General features: G+C 35.4%; 2 protein-coding genes and 1 long non-coding RNA gene across 3 annotated transcripts in view; all 3 read right to left on the reverse strand.

The window, feature by feature from the left end:
* Nucleotides 1-12,898, reverse strand: part of LOC131955727 (putative phosphotransferase YvkC) — a 28,558-nt gene extending 15,660 nt beyond the window's left edge. Inside the window, exons 1-11 of the mRNA XM_059319956.1 lie at nucleotides 12,759-12,898; nucleotides 11,960-12,149; nucleotides 11,566-11,628; nucleotides 10,775-10,824; nucleotides 10,461-10,624; nucleotides 8,086-8,156; nucleotides 7,391-7,526; nucleotides 5,749-5,958; nucleotides 4,963-5,060; nucleotides 4,783-4,854; nucleotides 4,284-4,390 (exon numbers count right to left, since the gene is read on the reverse strand). Coding sequence (XP_059175939.1) covers nucleotides 4,284-4,390; nucleotides 4,783-4,854; nucleotides 4,963-5,060; nucleotides 5,749-5,958; nucleotides 7,391-7,526; nucleotides 8,086-8,156; nucleotides 10,461-10,624; nucleotides 10,775-10,824; nucleotides 11,566-11,628; nucleotides 11,960-12,149; nucleotides 12,759-12,826 — 1,229 coding nt within the window. The 5' untranslated portion in view covers nucleotides 12,827-12,898. The remainder of the gene's footprint in view (nucleotides 1-4,283; nucleotides 4,391-4,782; nucleotides 4,855-4,962; nucleotides 5,061-5,748; nucleotides 5,959-7,390; nucleotides 7,527-8,085; nucleotides 8,157-10,460; nucleotides 10,625-10,774; nucleotides 10,825-11,565; nucleotides 11,629-11,959; nucleotides 12,150-12,758) is intronic.
* Nucleotides 12,899-13,998: 1,100 nt separating this feature from the next.
* On the reverse strand, nucleotides 13,999-15,711 carry LOC131955732 (uncharacterized). Its single transcript, XR_009388883.1, has 3 exons — nucleotides 15,608-15,711; nucleotides 14,451-14,506; nucleotides 13,999-14,051 (listed from the first exon to the last, which is right to left on the reverse strand). It is a non-coding gene; the product is annotated as an uncharacterized LOC131955732 (long non-coding RNA).
* Nucleotides 15,712-19,368: 3,657 nt separating this feature from the next.
* Nucleotides 19,369-22,074, reverse strand: LOC131955728 (uncharacterized). Its single transcript, XM_059319958.1, has 4 exons — nucleotides 21,994-22,074; nucleotides 20,761-20,887; nucleotides 20,293-20,465; nucleotides 19,369-19,647 (listed from the first exon to the last, which is right to left on the reverse strand). Exons 2-4 carry the CDS (start codon nucleotides 20,861-20,863, stop codon nucleotides 19,369-19,371), a joined length of 555 nt encoding a protein of 184 aa, XP_059175941.1. The 5' UTR covers nucleotides 20,864-20,887; nucleotides 21,994-22,074.
* Nucleotides 22,075-23,892: the final 1,818 nt, after the last annotated feature.

Genomic DNA, 23,892 nt, shown 5'->3' on the forward strand with positions numbered 1-23,892 from the left:
TGGATGTATGGATGTGTGTTCGCAGCTTTAAGTCGTATCTCCTCCTCAACGAAGCAATATCGAGGACTAGTTCCAAAAGCAATTATGTTAAGCAAGTTACGAGGATGATAGTGGGCCAAAAATATTCCGGAATTCCTTCCTGGATTTCCCAGAAAAGCCAAAAAACCTCGAAAACATGTAGTTTTTTGGCCTATATCTCGGCAACCAGACCACTTAGCAACTTGAAACATTTACCAATCGATTCCTGCCATAATTTAGAACAATATTGCCGAAGAAAGTTTTCAAAAATATTCTTTCGTTCGGTCACAATTTTTTTTTTAAACTTACATTATACATAATACACTACAGTACTATATAGCAATATAGTTATTTGACTAAAAACCATTGCGCGCCTACTGAACGTGATGGCGCTGCCATGGAACGTGATGACGCATCTATTGAACGTGATGACGATTTGAAATTGTTATGGATAACATAAGGAAATTGCGCTTAAATTGTCACTAGACTTTTTAATTAACTTGTTTAAGGAAATCGGAAATAGCATAAATTACTACATTAGATCGTTTACTTTTCTGTGAAATTTCGTTAATCTATCTGAAATAGTAGTCAAGTTATAGGCTTTTGAAAAACTAAAAGTAGAATAAGTTCCACTTCCGGTTATCGAAAATCGCTGAAAATTTGAGACATACGGACAGTATTGCAAAGCCCAGTTTTTCCGACTCAATTACGCATAGAACGCTGAAATTTTGATAAATCAGCATTTATTATTTTTGCCCGATTAAAATAAGTCCCTACTCCGTATAACATGCTGCCTATTGGAGAGAGTGGAGGGGAAGGGAGAATTAAGGGAAACTACAGAAACGCGGCCTTTATCGGAAATTACGTTTAGGTCCGCGCAATTACGTTCTAATCAACCCAAAGACAGTTAATCGCCCACACGCTGTGATCTTGGGATGGTTCGCTCAAGCATTCCTCTTCATTTAAAGCGTTTTGTGTCTAAAAGCATCGTCCAGATGAACTCTGGTATTTAACTGCATTTTCCAATTGTCAGCTGGTGTTTTCCGGTTTCTTCTCCCTTTGAATCACGTACTAATCGGTACTCCATTTAGTATTAGTCATGTAGTTATCAGCTTACCGACTATTCTGAGTCATGCATTTATCAGTTCTCTTGTCAAATTTAGCTTTGTTTATACCAATGATTTAAAGTGGCGTAGGCTTTGTGTTTAAATTTAAACCAGTTGTATTTTGAGGAACAAAATATCGATAATTTATTCACGCCTACTCAACTTTGAACCGTCTTATAAAATTGATATACATTTTATATCATGCTGCTTTTGGCACGGAGGCTTGTCTGTGCCACTGCTCAACTAGGCGTGCGGGCTTGTTTTTACCCCTGATCTACTTATTGTTGAGGCCTATTATTACCTCTTGTTTTACTTGGCATAGATAGGAGCTTTGATAATACCGGAGCTACAATTTGGGTGTAGGCTTGTCCAAATGTGAGTAGGCTTGAAGTCTACCCAATGGGAAGCGATGGTATTAAATTTATATATGTATAATTCTTTTATCTATATATAAAGTTTATGTTATTCCTTCACGTTGGCATGTGGGCTTTGTTTGTATCAGTGATGCCTCTAGACGTATAGCCCCTTGTAGAGCTCGCTCGATCGATACAGAACTTCTTTATATACTACGGGGCAAGAGTAAACCATGCAGCAACTCGGAAGGTAGGCCTACGTTTCGTTTTGCTTTGTACCTAAAACAAACCTACGTTAACTCACGGGTATAACCTGTAGACGGATATGGCAATTGGTACCTCAAATCAGCGTGGGGACTGTGTAGGCTTAATGTATACTATTTGTATTTCGTGGGGGAAATGCTAATGGTATTAACTAAGCCTACATATTTGTTTAAGGCCGAGGCTATTCCCAGCCGACTGGGAATAGCCTCCACAGGTATTCCAAGTCGGCTTTCACTTCATGCTAAATACGACTGAGAATAATAAAATATCTTACAATAATAAAAGCATTTATTTGACTAGGGAGTGATGTATAGATTAAGAGAGCAATGCTATTTTAATTGAGTTCTATGTTTATAAAAAAAAGTTATTAGATCTAGACAGTTTTAGTTTAGTTCGCTACGTAGGTCTTAGTTAGATGATCAATTATGCACTCTTACTACAATCAATAACAGTAATTTTAATTATTATTTTTTTTTTTGCAAATATGTCAGCAATCACTTCACACACGAAAAAAAAATAACAAAAATAACCCTTTCATGAATAATGGCAAAAACTACAACTTGGACAACAGGTGGCGCACAATAATGTCAAGGTACAAAAGCATTTGACAAGTTCGCACCCGCACCTTATAGCACAACCACCCAGATTATATGTATCAAAACAATCACGACTGTGAATAGCCCTAATACGGCTGTTCCCAGTCGACTGGGAATAGACACTCCGTTTATTTGATGAACTGATGAGCTTTCTTGGAGGTCCGCGAGTTTATTGCCTGCATACGCATTTTTGAGATACCGGAAATAGCGTAAATTACTACTTTCGGTCCACGGAAATTACTCAAAATTTGAAAGATGGCAGAGAATTATATCTTTTATTTACATGTGAAATTTCATTTATCTATGTGAAATAGTACTCAAGTTATAGGCTTTTGAAAAATTGAAAGTAGAATAAGTTCCACTTCCGGTTATCGGAGATCGCTGAAAAGTTGATACAGTACCACAAATTTGTTATAATACTTATATATGAAATTCATCAACCTAGCTGTAACGGTACACACATGCACACAGACACACATGCACACACACGCGAATACATGCGCGCGAAGGCGCGAGCACGCACGCTTGCACACACACACACACATTTGGTCCCTACCCCCTGCACCATCTCGCCACAGTACACGTGCTACGTACACTGGTGCCCCCTATATGGCTATCAAAGGGGAGCAACAAGTCACAAAAGTCATTAAAAAAGATTTTCGTATTTTTTTTACACTAGTTTGTGTAGTGGTTTTTAATGTTTGCGGAGGAGCGTGGTGTAGTTATTGTAAAGTAAAGATAATCGTACCTTAGCTACAGTATATTTTCTTTACAAACTAAACATCAAAGCTAAAATTCTTGAAAATTAAATTTTAGATTTAAAAAATATAAATTATGGTTGGCTGTGGGCGCACTAACCGACGAGCCCCCCCCCCTCCCCGCAACGCTGCGGGGTCTGGCGGCATTGCAGTTCCGCCCCTGGGTATGTTATGTAATTTATGACCATCATGGTCCAGCAGGGTGGAGACCAAAGAGGAATCAGTGCCACTGCCCTCCCCTCAAAATCTCTCACCTCCATGATACCTGATACTCAGCCTCCACTTGTTTCTAACCCGTCATACAACTTCATCTCTTTGTAGGTGATAGGAACGGATTGCTACTCTTAGATCTCAGCCAACCAGAGATAGCATCTCTTATGTAATTTATTACCCACAGGGCCCAACAGGGAGAACAAAGAAGAAATCAGTACCACTGATCTAAATTTAACTAATTTCAGTCGAGTATAAGATACATATTACTGTAATTAAATGAGACACATAGTAGGGAGGCCTAAGTAATTTATTAAAGCCTTCTGCAACAAAGATATCAAATTCTTGCTAGTATAGTCTAAACTTTTAAAAATTAATTTAAGTAGCAGATTCCAGTTCTAAGTCCAGTCATTCAATCTATCTCAGTTTCAGATAATTTTGTTTGCTAAATAAAATTATTAGAATCTAGAATTAAATTTAATTAAATAAGTAGATTCTAAATTCTATGTCTACCTAGCAGAGACAGTCACCCTAAATCTAATTTAGTTTACAAAAATAGGAATAAGAGCTAGATACTAGATCAAAATATTAAATAAATATTCCAATTAAATTTTACAACACTTTTTAAGTTAGGTCTATTGCTATTAGTAGACCTATTTGTGAAGGCTGAGCACATTTGTTTTAATAACAGTTGTCTTTCATTAATTAAAATGAAGTTTATTGTTTACTGTCCCTACCAAAAACAAAGTGTCGAGAACATATTCGCATTTTATTTGTTGATAAATTTTGGCTTAAAATTGACAGCGTCTACGTTCTGTTGAATGCCGATCTTATCACGTTGGTTTAAATATAACCCTTGGCAGCCAAAATAAAGGAATCCCTTTAGATCTGCCACTTCGAGTATCACAACCTGAATATTTTACAGCACAGATCGCCATTTAGAATGCAGACCTGTACACCACAATGGAGGATGTTTACCTGATATTAGCTGTGGTCCACCACTGGTAATCACAAGTAGCTGGGCTGTCAAACTCATGGATTAGCTCCTCCTCTGTCTCAACCTCTGACACTGTTATAGGACGACACTGGAAAAAATTAAATGAAGACCTTTTATAACATAGTAACAATTGCCATTAGTAAATCAACAGTGGAAGGGACTATACTCTAACAACATTTTGTCCTATTGAATTACATCCCTTAGCTCTCCTTGTTTTTTTAATACTTTTAAATAGAAAAGTGCCAAACTTTTGCAATAAAGTATATATGCATATTGATTTCACAGTATAACAAAAATAAAGGTAATTTTAAACATAATACAAAATTGCACAATTTATTTCTGATTTTAAATTAATTATATTTTTTTATTTTAATATCTGTATCTTACTGCTGTGAAGGAAATAAAATTTTCTATCAAATAAAAATCTTAAAAAGTGGGAACAATAACCATAAAAGAAAGGAAACAAATAATTTCCCCCACCTGTAACAGGTAAATCTCCTCACCAACAACAGCCCACTCTATATCCCTGGGACAGCCATAGTATTTTTCTAGCTGAAAACCACAAGAGATGCTCATACACACAAATATACCTTTATTTCACAATTCTTATTACATCATCTTTGTTTAACTAACTTCAAATTGAAAATGAACAACCCAAACCTCAACTCCAAGTGTTGCTAGGTTTAAAATGAGTTCATCATTGAGAGAAACGACCTTTGACCCCTCCGAAAGAGCTTCCTCTTTGATACCTCCATCTCCTTAAACAAACAAACAAAACATTTCAAACAAACAATTTTAAATTAATGTGGTCAGCACTATGCCAAGCCACCTTAGTTTCTCGAATGTAAGTCGTATACCCATTAGAGCTGGGTGGAATCAGAGATTCAAACCCAACAATTTTGGGTTAGTGATTGTGAGCTCTTCTATCCGACCACACCATCCCCAAATTTTTTTATTTATGTGCCTAATAATTTGTTTTGAAGTCTTTTGTCTCCCCCTTCTGATGTGACTACAAATTAGAAAATTTAGGTTAAAAAAATAAAAATATTTTTTAAAAACTGGCTCAGTGTTGAAAATAAAAAGCTACTATCAAAGTCAAGCAAGTCATTCTGCTGTTACTAACACTAAAAGATGAAACAAATTAAATGTGAATTAATGTATCATTATTTTCTTCATGATTCTTACTTATTTTACTTGACCAATGTATGTTTTTATGGATATTTTTACGTAAGCATTAAAACAAATATTTTACAAAACAAAATGCTACATTGCAACATTTAAGATTAATAATATAATAAAATTATAAAATGTTTTAAAATAAAATAAAACATATTCCTGAACTATCCATACCACATCATATTAAAAAGTATTTTAGTATAAAATAACCTTAACACTTATTTAAATCCGAAACCTAACCCTAATTTAGTATTTGTACAAAGCACCAACCTGTCTCCACAATTTTGATCTTCTTGTCACCAGCCACCACAGAACCAATCACCAATTTACTGGTGTCATGTATAAACTCAGGGTGTCGCTCCACTGTGATGGTGTCAGGGTTAGAAATCCCTGACACCACAGACTCGCCCAGGCCAAAGTTGGCGTTGATGACGACATGACTGTTGCTGCCGGTCAGGGGGTCAGCTGTAAACATCACACCTGTGAAGAAATATTACCTACATGAAAATAACGAGCCATTTAAAAACAGGATAATTTGCAAAGCTTTGTGAATATTTTAAAGCTAAATACATGTATACATACAATACATTTTATGTCCATTCTATTGTGTTACATAGTATAATAAAACATTTCTTGTAGTTAGTGGTAAAAAAGTGTTTGAATACAAAGATAAGATTTTTTTTTCTTTAGACATAATGCAGAGCCTAATATTTTTTTGTCAATAATAACTTGTTAAAATTGCTTGTTTATAAAGATATTCTTAGTTTGGAAATACAGTATTCTAAATAATGTTTCTATTTTTAGGAGATTTTTACAGAACTTTATTTACATAACCTTGAATTTTTAACATAGGGCTATGCATACTATGCCAAAGAAAATGATACAAGTAGTAAAAAAATATTTATGGACAACAATTTTTACCAGCTGTAGTTTTAAATGAAACACAAACACCGAGTCAGTATATAAGTAAATATTCAACAAAATAACTTGTTACATAAATGTTTAAGAAATCAAACCAAATAGCAATGTTAAAAATCATTTTTTTTTAAAATGACATTTTCGTTTTTATATACTACGTCCAATTTAAATATTTAAATTACAAAGGGAGATAACCTTCAACTATGTTAAACATTTTAATAAAAATACAGAGATATTCAATAATTAAAAAAACAACAGAAAATTTATATCATTGTTTTATTTAATAAAGCATTAATATTTAAGTCTATACATAATTTCTTGTCTAATCTTTATATTTTAAAATATCAGAATTATTGTTTGATTTTAGCTTAAAACAAAAACCATTCAGCATATTAAATATCTAAATAATTAAAATATTATATGACTGTTTAACTAAGTAGTGATTGAGCTCACTTGGTCTGCTTGAGTATTTAATTTATTGTCTTAAACTATCTCCCTCAAAGCAGCAGTGTATGCATGGGGAGCAGGTAAAGAAAGTGGAACCCTTTTCTCAGAAATTAATTAAATAAAATTTTAAACAACTTTGGCCAAATAACTCACATCATAGGCAGTGCTGGACAAATGTAGTTTAAAGAACTACAGCATTTTCTTAAAATAAAGCATGATATGTCTCAGATGCACAATTAAATAAGTTTAATTTAGTATGAATTTAATGACACTGCTGGTTCTACAAACATACATGTGGCCTGGTCCATATGGACCATAATGACGGTAAATATTAGGGGTGAGTAAGATGAGGGTGGAAAAATGTCAAACAATGTAGTTTTTTTAAAAGGTAGGCACAATAACACACAGTTTGGAAATAGCTGGGCTAAAACAAGAACAATCATCCAAAACAAGAATAATCACCTAAAAAAAGCCATCACCCAAAAAAAAACCATACTGTCATTTAACACTAAACACAACACCCCCCATGTAATAAATCTTCACTGACCTGCTGACTCTGCAGGTACCATCTCCTGAATGACCACACCTATGAGGACATTGACTGGCTGACCATGTTGTCTGCGGTACTCAACAGCCTGGTGGGTGAAAGCTGAGGCCCAACATTTTTTTACTGCTTGCAGAATCTGTCACACAAGTAAACAACAGTAATTTGTTTTTACTGCTAGCTATATCTTCCACTCAAATATTTTACTGATTGATAAATCTAGAAAAAATAATTTTATTAAAAAAAAAACTGCTTGCAGAATCTGCCACAAAAGTAAACAGTGGTAATTTTTCTTACTGCTAGCTCAATCTTCCACTCAAACAATATTTGACTGATAAATCTACAAAAAATAATTTTATTAAAAAACAAACTGCTTGTAGAATCTGACACACATATGAACAACAGTAATTTTCTCTTTGCTAGCTTAATCTCTTGATACATTCTGTTTGTTTACAAACTGATATGATGGAAAAAATATTACCAGTTTGTAATATTATTTAGGTTACATTAAAAAACACCTGCATAATGTACATTATAACTACCTGTATATGTAAAATAACACCTGTATAAGGTACATATAATACAAACTATCTGTATATGTAAAATGCTACCGCCCCTAGTGTAAATACGTAAAACAAAACTTTCTTGTTTGTAAGTAGCATCTGTTAATATATTTTTAAAAGAAAAAAAAAACTTACCTGAGGTAGCCCAACAACTCCTAGAACTGTGTCCATTTGACCAGCAGAAGATGCTTCATCTCCATCTTCACCTGAATGAAATTTTAGGAAACATTTGTTGAGACATTCAAAGTGTTATCTGGGTGAAATTTTAGGGAACATTTGTTGAGACATTCAAAGTGTTATCTGGGTGAAATATTAGGAAACATTTGTTGAGACATTCAAAGTGTTATCTGGGTGAAATTTTAGAGAGCATTTGTTGAGACATTCAAAGTGTTATCTGGGTGAAATTTTAGAGAGCATTTGTTGAGACATTCAAAGTGTTATCTGGGTGAAATTTTAGAGAGCATTTGTTGAGACATTCAAAGTGTTATCTGGGTGAAATTTTAGAGAGCATTTGTTGAGACATTCAAAGTATTATCTGGGTGAAATTTTAGGAAACATTTGTTGAGACATTCAAAGTGTTATCTGGGTGAAATTTTAGGAAACATTTGTTGAGACATTCAAAGTGTTATCTGGGAGAAATTTTAGAGAGCATTTGTTGAGACATTCAAAGTGTTATCTGGGTGAAGTTTTAGGAAACATTTGTTGAGACATTCAAAGTGTTATCTTCTACAACTACATTGACAATGCTGGTTCCATGACAAATAATCTCAGACAAAATATCCCAGACAAAAGATCTCAGGACAAATGACCACAAGGACAAATGATCTCAGACATAATATCTCACAGCAAAATATTTATTGTATTTCGGAGGATTTTAGTTAATTTTTTATTTGTCAGGTTGATATTTTGTCTGAGATCATTTGTCTTGTCACCACAACGCTAAATAAAAACTGTCACATATACGCAACTTATCTGGTCTTCTGTGTGTAATAAAAGCTTAATTTATTTCTTCTCCACATGTTTGGGTTTTAATAACTTCACATGGAAAATTGACAAAATCAATCAATGACTCAATACTACAGTATACAGTTAGTTTGTTGGTGTTTAATAAGTTTGATAAAACAACTGACAGTTATAACATTCAAGTTACTCAATAAAAAAATGTCACAGCCAGGCATTAACACAGTAACTCATTGTTATAGTTCTGGTGGAGTTACAATGGTTAATTTTCAAGTAAAAACAAAATAAAGATTCCTTTATAGACCTAGAGATCAATTGGGCAGATGAATTAGTTCATGTTTATTGACCTCAGCAGATGAAGGGATAATTTGATCAGCACTATGCCCAGCCACTTTTACTTTCTCTAACGTGAGTTAGGTCCCCATTATAGCTGGGTGGACTCAGGGATGCTCCACTGACTTAAACCCGGGTTTGAACTCAAGACTTTGGGTTAACAGTCTAGTGTTCTATCGCTAGGCCACACAGTCATATTTAATTTTAAGGTATATTTTCTAAAAGTATATTTGTTGTATAAAATAACAGGATTACAGGTGGGGTATATGTGGAACGGAGTGGTCTAGCGGTAGAGAGCTGGACTGCTAACCTGTAAGTCTCGAGTTCAAATCCTGGTTCAAGTCAGTAGACCGTCCCTGAGTCCATCCAACTCCACGTTAGGGAGAGTAAAGGCGGCTGGGCATAGTGCTGACCACACTATCTCTTCATATGCCGAGGTCACAGAAACAGGTGAACTCTACTTCACTTGCCCCATAGACCGTCAGGTTTGAAAGGGAAACTTTACTTTTTTACAGGTGGGGTATGCCTAACCAAAGAGTGTCTTACAGTACCTGCAACAGTTTACGCTTCAATGATCACTGCACCTACTTGCAATAGTTTACGCTTCAATGATCACTGCACGTACCTGCAACAGTTTACGCTTCAATGACCTTGGCACCTACCTGCAACAGTTTATGCTTCAATGACCTTGGCACCTACCTGTAACAATTTACGCTTCAATGACCTTGGCACCTACCTGCAACAGTTTACGCTTCAATGACCTTGGCACCTACCTGTAACAATTTACGCTTCAATGACCTTGGCACCTACCTGCAACAGTTTACGCTTCAATGACCTTGGCACCTACCTGTAACAATTTACGCTTCAATGACCTTGGCACCTACCTGCAACAGTTTACGCTTCAATGACCTTGGCACCTACCTGTAACAATTTACGCTTCAATGACCTTGGCACCTACCTGCAACAGTTTATGCTTCAATGACCTTGGCACCTACCTGTAACAATTTACGCTTCAATGACCTTGGCACCTACCTGCAACAGTTTATGCTTCAATGACCAATGCACCTACCTGCAACAGTTTACGCTTCAATGATCACTGCACCTACCTGCAACAGATTATGCTTCAATGATCAATGCACCTACCTGTAACAATTTACGCTTCAATGATCAATGCACCTACCTGCAACAGTTTACGCTTCAATGACCACGCCACCTACCTGCAACAGAGGACCTGACCGCCAAATGAACACTCTGGTAACCCGCACCAAAACAGACTCGCAGTGACTCTGTGATACTTTGTTTGACCACATCACAGATCTCTGTTGAGGTTATGGCTTGTACAGCATCATCACATATGGACACCAAATCTGCACCTTGTAGACTAAAAAGCACAACATTTAAATAATTCATGTAGATGCTATATGACATGTAAATCATTAAAATAACTTATTACTAGTTGGAAATTATTAAACTAAATCAATTTAAAAATAACTAATATTGAATTTAGGTTTATCTGATAAAATTAGCTTACTAATATTTTTCAGCAACAGTTTTAACAGCCTTCGACATTATAGGCTGATTCTACAATAAAAAATAAACAGATAAACTGGTTATATATTTATTTAAAATCATGAATAGTTAGTATTTAAAGGTTGTGAGCGTTAGCTCTTAAAATCAAAAACATCACTACAATACCTGATAACAATGTAAATAATGTACTCTAAATAATGGTCTAAATTTTTAGTCCTACTTTAATGAAAATTTATCCCATGCTGAAACAATAGTTGAGTTTAAATCCAGGTTCAAATCAGTAGAATGTCCACCCAGCTCTTATGGGTATTTAACTCATGTTAAGGAAAAAAGGTGGCTGGGCATAGTGCTGACCACAACATCCCTTTCATATGCCAATTTCACTGAAACAGATAAACTCTACTTCATCTGCCAAATGTGTCTTGGGTGCGAATGGGAAAAGATAAGAAAATAATTGTAGACTTATCTGAGAATAGTCAGAGGCTCAAAAAAATTGAGTTGGGAATTCGGAAATGATTGTGATTTTGTTTGTTTGATAATTTCAAATTCCTTCAATTTTATTCAAATGCTTCATAAGAAGAGCATAGTTCTTTTCTTATTATGTAACTTTCTTTACATCTCAGAGTTGGATATTTCTGTTCATATTTTCTAAGCCAGTAAAATCATTTTCCAAGAAACTGAAGCTAATTCTTCTATAGTCCATCTACATATGGTATTGAAACAGCACTTGACTGATACTTATATTTCTGTCGTAACATAGCCTGAATGGCAGCAATAGAAAGTATAAATTACCTGTAGCTGTACCTCAAAGGACCTCAGTGTTAAACAGAATCCAGGAGTAACACTTGCTTTTACCTGCATTATTAAATACATATTTATGTTTTAAATCTATAACTTATATTAATATTTTCAAATTTAAAAAAGGTACTGTTTTTTAAAGAGATGCCTAGAAAAAAAGGTATGTCCCCTTACATTTTCTTTACGTTTTCTAAAGAGATGCTAGTAAAAAATTATGTCCCCTTATATTTTCTTTACTTTTTTCTAAAAAGATGCCTGGAAAAATATTTTACCCCCTTACAATTTCTTAATTTTTTTCTAAAGAGATGCCAGGAAAAAAATTTATTTCTTCTTACAGTTTCTTTACTTTTTTCTAAAAAGTTACCAGGAAAAAATTATGTCCCCTTACATCTTCTTGCAGTGCTGTAAGCTGAGCTAACTGAGCACCTTTTCCACCAACTAAAGCTGAAGAGCTACATGCTGGGTGTGTAAATGGCAGAGTAATCCTCCTTTCATTCTCTTTAACAAAGCATGTAGATGGCTCTTCAACCATTTTATAAAAAGGCTGGGTACTAGCTAGTGGGGGTCCATGTGAGTTTCTGTAACAGAATGAAACATTTTTCCGAGCGTTAAAATGTAAGTGATGCGTGATTTCTTTAAAATAAAATATCATAATCTTAAAAATATATCCTAGCTTTTAATAGCTGATTGGACGGTGTGGTCTAGCTGTAGAGAGCTGGACTGCTAACCCATAAGTCTTGAGTTCGAATCCGGGTTTAAGTCAGTAGAAAGTCCCTGAGTCCACCCAGCTCTGATGGGTACCTAACTAACGTTAGGGAAAGTAAAGGCGGCTGGGCATAGTGCTGACTACACTATCTCCTCATATGCCGAGGTCACAGAAACAAGTGAACTCTACTTCACTTGCCCCATAGACCGTCAGGTTTGAAAGGGAACTTTACTTTACTTTACTTTAATAGCTGAGCACATAAAAGGTAAACAGTATAAAAAAATATTAAACCATCTCAACTCAAGGTTGTCAAGATTATTTCAGATCTTATTTTAATATTTTAAACTCTTTTATTTATAAACATAAATTTAACACAATTGAAGCCCCAAGGAAGGGTGTATACATAAGAGATATTATCATACTTCATTTGAATGAAAAATAATGATTAAATTGATTAAACATATCTGCTGATGTAAGTTACCTGTAGAAGTATTCACTGATTCCTCTCCCTTTATGGGAATTCACAGTAAACTTTGTGAACGCCTCCATTACTTTACCTCCCCTGTCTTCATGATGGTACCAAACTGGAGTTGTCCCCCTTGTTGCAACTATGTTATAAACTTGACCGTCTATTTCAAATAGGAAAGTTTTTTTATTTACAATTAAGTAGTTAATTAATAATAAAATATGTTTATATTGATATGTTAAAAGCCAAAAAAAAATTGTACTTGATTAATTAAGTATTAAATTGCTCAAAAGTATTTTAAATGTACTTAATTTTTTCTAACATTTTAATAATTTGAAAAAAAAGTGTTTAAAGATATTTTTAAAATTTCAAACTTGAATGTACTACTGGAAAAAAAAGGTAAAGTTTCCCTTTCAAACCTGACGGTCTATGGGCAAGTGAAGTAGAGTTCACTTGTTTCTGTGACCTCGGCATATGAAGAGATAGTGTGGTCAGCACTATGCCCAGCCGCCTTTACTTTCCCTAACGTGAGTTAGGTACCCATCAGAGTTGGGTGGACTCAGGGACGGTCTACTGATTTGAACCCGGATTCGAACTCGAGACTTACGGGTTAGCAGTCCAGCTCTCTACCGCTAGACCACTCCGTCCCACTACTGGAAAAGAAGAACTAAAAATAAATTTTAGTGCATTAGATATGAGCTTGGAATTGCCAAAAATAGGATAACCTGCAGTGAAAGAAAATTGCCAAGATGGTGGTGGACCTGTTTCCTCTCCAACCTCCCATAACTTCAGGCTGACGTCTGTCACTGACACAATGTCACCATTAGGATATGACACATAGCCAATCTTCACACTAAAAATATACAATTTGAGATGTCTTCTAACTATATTCAAGTCATAAAAACTTATTTAGTAATTCATGTTTGTGAAATCCATCTTTTACAAATCATTAACGCTGAGCATAAACTTAACATAATTTTATTTTTGCATTCTACTAAGTAGCCCCTCATAACTCAACAAGCATTGAGTCGCACACAATTTTATTTTACCAGTCACTTTCTTAATAACACCCCTCTCCCTGTCATCTTTATTAAAAAATCTTTCCCAATTCTCATGTTTCAGATATTACCCACCCAGATATCCGAAGCATCACCCTTCCACTATTTGATATTCTTACTTGCATCAATCTGTTACTAAATTGTCTGTACTAAAATTATACAAGTTTCAGTTCTGATTGCAAGTTGAAATCACTTACTGTGCCATCAAATTGGGCTGGGAAACTATCCCCACCTGAATGGTCATCCCTGTCTGGATAAAAGATAGGAAACTAGAATTTCTTGTTTAGTTGTTGACCCAAATTAATTTACTCAACTACAAATTTGTTTGTAGAGATTTTTATCCCACATGATTTTGATTCTTCAACACATCATCACAGTTGAAATTTCATTTGTACAGACTTACTTACACATGATTTATATTTATCCACAGAACTAAACATCATTTACACAGCTAAAATTTTGTTTATAAAGATATATTTACACATGGTTTACATTTCTAGACAGATCTAAAAATAATTTACACAGCTAAAATTTTGTTGGTATATACTTATTTACACATAATTTACATTTCCTCAGAATAATTAAACATCAGTTACACAGCTGAAAATGTGCTGGTACAGACTTATTTACCAATGATGTAAGTACATACCTCGACATAAATAAACATGATGATATATCTATGGATATCTCTCCAGTCACGAGTACCTGTGATGACAAATATAAATTTTATAATATAAAATATATATTATATAAATTTATTTATAAATTTTTTTACAAGAATGCAAAATAAATTAAGGTTTCTATATAGTCAAGTTTCATTCTCTTCTTCTTCTTCTTAATCCCGTTCGTGCCCAAGACACATGGGGCAGATGAAGTAGAGTTCATCTGATTCAATGACCTTGGCATATGAAGGGATAGTGTGGTCAACACTATGCCCAGCAGCCTTTGTTTCCCTAATGTAAGTTAGGTACCCATCACAGCTGGGTGGGCTCAGGGACGTTGTACTGATTTGAACCTGGATTTGAACTCTTGGATTAGCAGTCTAGCTATCCATCGCTAGGCCACGCCCTCCCCAAAGTTTCATTATACCCTGACATTAAAATTAAATTATTTATGTAAAAAAAAAAACAGAACTGGCCATATTATCACAGAAAGACCAATTAAATTAGTGTATAACAAACAGCAGGTGGAGCAGTGTGCTTCGACAATAATGAAAATTGCCAAAATAAAGAGGTGTACTACTACAACACGGTTGGTTATATGAAGTTGTGACTACAATAAAAAATCAGCCTGGTAAACAGTAAACTACAACACAAATTGGTCAAATAGATGGCGTAATTAAAAATAAATTGGCCATATAAAATAGTTTATTACAGCATACATGGCCATATTATATAAAACAGTATATTACAACACAGCCATATAAAACTCTACTCCAACATACATGGCCATATAAAACTGTATTACAACACACTTGACCATATAAAATAGTGGACTACAACATACATGACCTTATAAAATGGTGCTTTACAATGTACATAACCATATAAAACAGTGTATTACTACATACATGGCCAAATAAAACTGTATTACAACACACTTGGCCATACAAAACAGTTTACTACAAAATACAAGGCCATATAAAACAGTGCTTTACAATGTACATAACCATATAAAACAGATTAAACATACAAGGCCATATAAAACAGAGTAAATACACATGGCCATATAAAACTTAACTACAATATACATAGCCATATAAAACAGTGTATTACAGCATACACAGCCAGTTAAATATTGTATTACCAAAAGTGTGATCCCGGACACACTGTAAAGACATGACCTTGTCCTCGTAACCTTCCACACACACCTTCCCCCTCAGTTCCCCCCACTGTTCATAATGGCTCTGGTGGTTGCTGGGGATAAAAGCATTGTGACCTTTCAGACTAGAGTTCCCATGAGACTGATGAAGCAGGGTTTTTTAACCTCAGATTATAAAATGATAGTGTGTTCAGCACAAGGCCCAGCTGATGTCTTTTCTTTCCCAAAGACAAGTGGGGAATAATACTTTTATTTCCAGGAGATAAGGTCAATAAAGGAAAAACCCTTCTGTCATAATGTTATAAGAGACCGCTCCTACATAGGACATTAAAACATAACTTGAGACATTTTTTAGCGCAATTTCCATTCTGGAGAATTGCGTTTATTAACCCGTCATTTCTGGATGGATGGATGGATGGATGAATGTATGGATGTGTGTCCGCAGCTTTAAGTCGTATCTCCTCCTCAACGAAGCAATATCGATGACTAGTTACAAAAACAATTATGTTAAGCAAGTTACGAGGATGAACATAGGCCATAAAAATTCCGGGTTTCTTTCATGGATTTCCTGGAAAAGCCAAAAAAACTCGAAAAAAAGCAGTTTTTGGCCCATATCTCGGCAACCAGACCATTTAGCGACTTGAAACATGTACCAATCGATTCCTGCCATAATTTAGAACAATATTGCCGAAGAAAGTTTTCAAAAATATCCTTTCGTTTGGTCACAAAAAATTTTTTGAATTAATTAAAATTTGGACCGAATTAGTATAGGCATTTTATGCAACCACACCACACGCGTCATCACGTTCAATAGCTGCGCCATCACGTTCAATGGCTGCGACGTCACGTTCGGTAGCTGGGCGCGCAATGGTTTTTAGTCATGTTACTCTATTGTAAATAAAACATGTAAAATACTGAAAAAAAATTAATATAAAACGTTTTAATAACTAACCAATGGTTTTACTAACCCTGCTCTTGATTTACGCTACGACAGAGCTATTTTTAGATAACACAAGGAAATTGCGCTAAAATTGTCACTAGACTTTTTTTAATTACTTGTTTTTAATATCCTCAGTTGGGTACTTATTTGAGCTGAGTGGACTCAAGGATAAACTGCAGACTCAAGCAAAGAAAACTTAAGCCTTTTGGTTAGCAATCACACCATTCAACCACTCAACTGTGCTTAAATGGCATGTGTGTGATATATTTTTTGCCAACAAATTTGCTGGTATTTCATTTTGAATATAAAATTTTAGCAGTCGTAATTTTTTTCAACATAACAACTGCCTCTGGTTTTAGGAAAGAACAGAAAATGGCTACATTTCATAACAGTAAAATATAAATAATATTATTGTTGAGTTTGCATTAGTATACACAGTAATTATAACCAGTGTTTCTTTCAGAATTTTTTCTGAGGGAGGGGGCACTTGATATTTTCAGGGAGGGGGGGGGACTAAATTTTCCGAAGAGGCAGACACTGGTAAAAATATATATTTTCTATACAAACTCCATTCATCATTCCAGGAAATGGTAGGCTTTCTTCGGGGGGGGGGGGGGGGAGATGCCGGGAAGAAACTATGATTATAACTGTCTATTAACAAAACAGATGATAGCTAAAACCATTTTTAACTTTTTCTGCTTCATTTTTAATTTCCATTATTCCCCCTCTGAATATTAAACTTTTTACTAAACACTGTATTTTTTACAAGTTTTAAAACCTATTATCATTAATTAAGTAGGTAGTGGCACTTACTTTTTTAGCTTCTGGAAAAAGCTCCTGCTCCACTCCTCTCTTGCTATGCTATCTCCTAGCACAGAAGAGGCCATATCAGTGTCAAAGTTGAAAGGTTGAGAGAAAGCACTCCAGCTGAAGTGAGATCAATTAAAAGCTTAGACAATTAATCATTGTTGAAGTGAATTTGTGTTTAAAAATGGTCAAAAAGATTAATCACTCAACCGGGATGGAAAATGCTTTTGCTGATTAAGATGGACCAGATAATTGTCTTTTAGGGATTGCAAGCTACTCATCGGGGTTTAAAGCATTTATTATTTTAGTCGTAGCACACATGGTGTCAACTTCATTTTTAAATTTGCAGTTGAGCTGCTTAACACTATCAATCGGTGTCAACCAAACTCTCTCCCATATTTTGTTGAATAAATCACTGACTAAATAGTTCATCAATCTTTTTTGTATTGTAATACTGAAAACAAAACTCAAACAAAAAGCCAGACCTTAAAGCAATAACTAGCCTCTTATTTAATACAAACCAATCATAACTTACCACTAACCTTACTCTAAATCTAACCCTTACCATAAAGATTAATGTGATATGCTAGACTTAAGCTGACATTTGTATGGTAACTTACGTGAATGAGAAATGTGTTTCCAAGAACTCTTCTGGTTTGTTTATAACATCATTGCACAGTCCTTTCCTGCATATAGAAAAAAAGAAACCTTTGTTGTTACAATTTTTGACCTCAGAAAAACTCCAAACAGAGCAAGCATTAGATTGACTATTGCTAAAACCTAACCCTCTATGATTTATCAGGGGTAGCTTTATTGTTTAGTTTAATGGTATACCATTACATAAGATATGTGGATGTGTTTACTTTAATGATGTATACCATAACATATCATTTATGGATGTGTTAAGTTTAATGATCTATACCATTACATATGATTTATGGATGTGTTAAGTTTAATGATGTATACCATTACATATGATTTATGGATGTGTTAAGTTTAATGATGTATACCATTACATATGATTTATGGATGTGTTAAGTTTAATGATGTATACCAGTACATATGATTTATGGATGTGTTAAGTTTAATGATGTATACCAGTACATTATGATTTATGGATGTGTTAAGTTTAATGATGTATACCATTACATATGATTTATGGATGTGTTAAGTTTAATGATGTATACTATTACATATGATGTATGGATGTGTTAAGTTTAATGATGTATACCATTACATATGATTTATGGATGTGTTAAGTTTAATGATGTATACCATTACATATGATTTATGGATGTATTAAGTTTAATGATGTATACCGTTACATATGATTTATGGATGTGTTAAGTTTAATGATGTATACCATTACATATGATTTATGGATGTGTTAAGTTTAATGATGTATACCATTACATATGATTTATGGATGGTTTCTCTGTGTTTAAATTTGGGCAGATAGGAAGAAAAGAAATTGTGCAGAGTGGAAGAAATAAAATCTGGACAGATTGGAAGAAATAAAATCTGGACAGATTGGAAGAAATAAAATCTGGACAGATTGGAAGAAATAAAATCTGGACAGATGGGAAGAAATAAAATCTGGGCAGATTGGAAAAAATAAAAGAATCACCCCACCAGGGATGTAAACAAGAAAAAAGACAATCAGAAAAACCAGGAGAAGTAACTTCCAGAGTGACAGAAGGAGGTCAGATTACCACTAGGGGCACTTAGAGAAACTCAAGACTGAGTAGTCTGAAAGACTTTTGTTTGTAGCCTATGTTCAATAGGGATGATGGTCAAGATTGAGTAGTCTGAAAGACTTTTATTTGTGGCCTATGTTCAAGAGGGATGATGGTCAAGATTGAGTAGTCTGAAAGACTTTTGTTTGTGGCCTATGTTCAATAGGGATGATGGTTTAAATAAAAACTACAATGTTGACAAACCATCTTAAAAACTTTGAACACATTTTGTACACAACAAATTTACTCTATCCCAAATCATTTTAAAAAATAAAAAAGACTAGCCTTAACTTTCCGCTGTACGAAATCTTCCATTTCTTCATGGGCTCTATGACATCAAACACCAGACCCCCAGCCTGATACCTTGACCCATCTGTGTAGCTGACCTCTGTGTCTGGGTGTCTGGGGAACTGCAGGCAACCAATGCCAGGAATTTCTAAAAATAGCCAGATCTCAGCCATTCTGTTGTGACGTCTAGCCAGACGACACACTATGTTGGCACCATCTTTGCTGGTGGCGCCAAAGTAGCAGCAGTCAATGGCCTGGTTAGATGAAAGTATACTTATACCTACATAAGTTTTCAATGCAAGATTTTAAAAACTTTTTTTTTTCTTGTTGCTAAAAACAAACTAATTTCAACTGTTTTTTACTTAATTTTCTTACATCATAAAAATATATCAACAAAACGTGTACCAATAGTTGAACTCTGATTAAAATATAAAAAATCAAATTTGAAAAACTTATATACTGATAAGGAATCCATCCCAAATTGAACAAATAAATATAGAATTTTAGGATAAGAATTGTGTCAAATTTTTAATCTTTTATTATAAGGAAAGCTTTTATTTTAATTTTAAAAAAACATATTTTGTTTGTTGATTTCAAATTTTCAACCTCATTTAATCTCTCAAAAATTAATCACATTAAAAAATAAGAATAAAAATAAGAAACAAAACATTAGAATAGTGTTTTGAAAATAACTGTAACCATTGCTTATGGGTCCTAATTCACTCCTCTCCTAGTGCATGCTACATTAAAAAATAAACTTTTCTATCTTTTCATGTATGTATTATGTATGTTTGTTTACGTACGCCTTATGTATGCTTGTTTAAAATGTAACCATCTAACTTACAAACACTTTATACTTATGCTGTAAACACTAGCAGTGAAGCCAATAAGTGACTTACATGTTGGTGGCTAGACAAAGGCTGAGGGGCTTCCATATGATTGTAGCTATACCCCATGCCATACCCTCTGATACTGTCCACTCCCACAGCAGATCCATTGCGCTTTTCCTTTCTACAAGATCGCAGTTTGAATAAGATGAAGAAGATCAACCTTTTCAGCCAGTAGCCACGACCTAACAGCATGGTGATTAGAAAATATGAGCCATAAAAAATATTTCAAAAGCCTATCAAAACTGTTTTAAGTAAACATTAATTACTGAAAATATTGTAAATAAAGCAGTGCCTAAGCCCAAACACAAAAAATCAAGACCTTAAATAATAATTTTAAATTTCTATCGGTGATGTGTTACGAAGTAAGAATCAGAATTTCATAAAACTAACAAATCAAGAAGCTGTAGTTAATTAAATGGATTTACAAGATTTAGTTCACTTTACTAATAGTCAAAAGAGTAAAAACAGTAATTTTACCTGGCATCCTGTACACACCAGCCACAACATTTGGCTTGCTAGTGGAGAAAATATACCAGGTTGCCAGGATGGCTAAACTTGAGTAGATTAGAATAAGAAACATTTCTCCCAAAATGGCTGGTTTGATCTTGAAATAAAACAAAAATTAAAGAAATGAAATAAATTTAAAAAAATCACCATTTAGGTTGGTGTGGCTCTTTAAAATTAATAATTACATTAATATTTTCACATCTTTTGTTTATTTCACTATTGTTAAACTACCACAAAGTGTCACTCTGTTAGGACTAACCCCCCCCCCCCCCCTCTGTGACACTACTGTACTGTGACTACACAATGTAGAATTTATACAATGAAAAATTTGTAAGTAGAACTAGTAGACATAGTTATCCTACACTACACTATTATATCTTAGTTATAACAAAAATAGTCTAGACTATATAGTATATAGTAGCATTTTTTACCCAACCGTTTACCCAATATAATGATGTAGGCCTAAACAGAGTTTCTTCCAGGCATCTCTTCGAGGGGGGCAGTCCCCCCTCGGAGAAAGTTTACCGCCCCCCAACCCCCAAACAAAATGGGATTTATATAGAAAACCTACTTTTACTAGTGTCTGCCCCCCCCCCCCCCCAAAAAAAAAAAAATATCAAGTGCATTCCCCCCAGAGAAAAAAGTCTGGAAGAAACACTGGGCTTAAAACTGCACCTCCTCCCCACCCTTTCACAACATACCCATTGGGTTATAGATTATAGATTAATTTATATAAATTTAACATAGATCTACATTCTATAAACTAGCAGAGAATATCGAATATTAATATAAATATACGATGGTAGGACTATAGTATAGATCTAGTGTTAAATGTGAAGTAGTCATGCAAGTTTGTGAACACTGGATCTAAAATATAGATAACTCTTTAATTATAATTACTATTAGAGAATGTTAAATCGATGGGAGTATGGAATGAATGGCATAAACAGATGACCTGATAACCGGCATGCTTTGCCTAAAAATGAACGAACGTTACACTGTTATTAAACAGTGTTGTTACTTGTTATCGATACAATCCCTATTCTAGTTGTGGACCGACGGCTTGGAGCCGTAAAGTATAGATCTAGTATAAATTATACAACAGCAATTGTACCTAATTATTAATTATTTAATGTAAACAGAAAGTCGATTAATGAGTAGTCTATCCACACTAAACATAGTTTATTAAAATTTTAAACTTACTGTACTTCAAAAGAACTCAAAGTTCGTTCTGCATTAGCCTACTGCTAGAAATGGGACCAAAGTTGTTGATGTTCAGCTGCGGGTGAAGGTTCAGAGGTCACTGCTGGGCCAATCAGGTGTGACACAGAAACCCATGAACTGTAACATGAAGCCTATGTTATGTAAATACGTTACATAATTCTATATATGTGTAGCCTATGTGTAGGCCAAATGGTGACGCTTTCAGTATGCAGAAAGACGTGTTTAGGGGTGTGTAAATAAAATATGACGTCATGTTAATAGTTATTTTATAAATAGAAGCCTATATAATTTTTGTGGGTGTTTTCCACGGGAACAGGACATTTCCCCCCTGTCAATTACCCCCCGGATATTCTCCCCCCCCCCCCCCCCGACATTACCCCCCAGAGTAATTACCCTCCCCCCCCTGTCAATTACCCCCCTGTCAATTACCCCCCCCCCCCCGCCCAGTAGGACATTCCCCCGCCCCCCCCCCCCCCCGGACAGGGTTAGAGTTAGGGTTAGGGCTAGGTTTAGGGCTAGGGCTAGGGCTAGGGCTAGGGTTAGGGTTAGGGTTAGGGTTAGGGTTAGGGTTAGGGTTAGGGTTAGGGTTAGGGTTAGGGTTAGGGTTAGGGTTAGGGTTAGGGTTAGGGTTAGGGTTAGGGTTAGGGTTAGGGTTAGGGTTAGGGTTAGTGTTAGGGTTAGGGCTAGGGTTAGGGTTAGAGCTAGGGTTAGGGTTAGAGCTAGTTTTAGGGTTAGGGTTGTGTCTAGCTTTGGTTTTGCTTTTGTGTGAAGTTTTAGGCTCAGGTGGATGCTTAGGTTTTGGTCTTTTTCTTAAGGTTTGGATTAAAGTAGTATATAGGTATAAAATTCTAGTTAGAGTTAGGATTTTAACTTGAGAGGGGGGGGGGGGGTAATTCCCCGGGGGGGGGGGTAATTCCCCGGGGGGGGGGGGGGTAATTAACAGGGGGGTAATTGACAGGGGGGTAATTGCTCCGGAGGTAAATACGGGGGGGGGAAATGTCCGGGGGGAAATATCCAGGGGGTAATGTCCTGTAGCCGTTTTCCACAACCCCTTACAGTAGACCCATTTCTTTCAAGCTTTTATCCCGTGTGTGTATCAGAGGCATAGTGACCCATTTTGACACCAGGGGTGGATTACCAATTTTGCACCCCCACCCACAATTTATACACAGTTATTTACGTTATCGAACAATTTCCCTTGTTAGTTTTTATTGTAGTGTCACATAATTGATGTAGAACATAGTTTAAGCGCCTTTCTTAGCGTCGGTACCCGGGGCTGGCGCACCCCACCTTCCCCAGCTACGTCTCTGGCGTGTTACAAAGTTACGATATGCATCCAGCTCATTTCCCCCATAATAAAGCATCTATCTCTCACGACAACTAATAAGTTTACAGAGGTCGGCGTGGTCGGGCCGGTAAAGCTTGTGCTTGCTAAACCGATAAGTCCTGAGATCAGTGTTTCTTCCAGACTTTTTTTCTCCGGGGGGCACTTGAAATTTTCGGGGTGGGGGGGGGGGGTGCGGTCAACATTTTTCGAGGCGGGGGGGGGGGGGGGTGGGGGGCACTAGTAAAAGTGTATGCTTACTATATAAAATCCATCTCGTTCGGGGGGGGGGTGGTAGATGAGATGCCTGGAAGAAACTCTGCCTGAGATTAAACCCCCGGGAAAAAAGAGGCTCGATAGCTGGGGACAGCTACCTATCTAGGAGAATAAAACTTCAACATCAAGCAACTACTGCCTTGTAGTTTTTCTTAAATGGACAAAAGCTATGGCAGCAAATCTCAGAAAGAAAAGCACGCCCCCCCCCCCCCAACCCTCAAAAGTTGTCGACATTACTGTCCAGTTTTACCAGGTGTGAGTTTACCTGATTTATTTCC

The sequence above is a fragment of the Physella acuta genome, unplaced genomic scaffold, assembly GCF_028476545.2.
Source record: "Physella acuta isolate Inbredline_101_S28 unplaced genomic scaffold, ASM2847654v3 ptg001098l, whole genome shotgun sequence".
Taxonomy (NCBI): domain Eukaryota; kingdom Metazoa; phylum Mollusca; class Gastropoda; family Physidae; genus Physella; species Physella acuta.

Coding starts and splice junctions, on each gene's coding strand:
- LOC131955728 (XM_059319958.1), bottom strand. CDS start 20,863: ATGTTTCTTATTCTAATCTACTCAAGTTTAGCCATCCTGGCAACCTGG. Junction 20,466..20,760: donor TGGTGTGTACAGGATGCCAG/GTAAAATTACTG, acceptor CCATGCTGTTAG/GTCGTGGCTACTGGCTGAAA. Junction 19,648..20,292: donor CTTTGTCTAGCCACCAACAT/GTAAGTCACTTA, acceptor TCATCTAACCAG/GCCATTGACTGCTGCTACTT.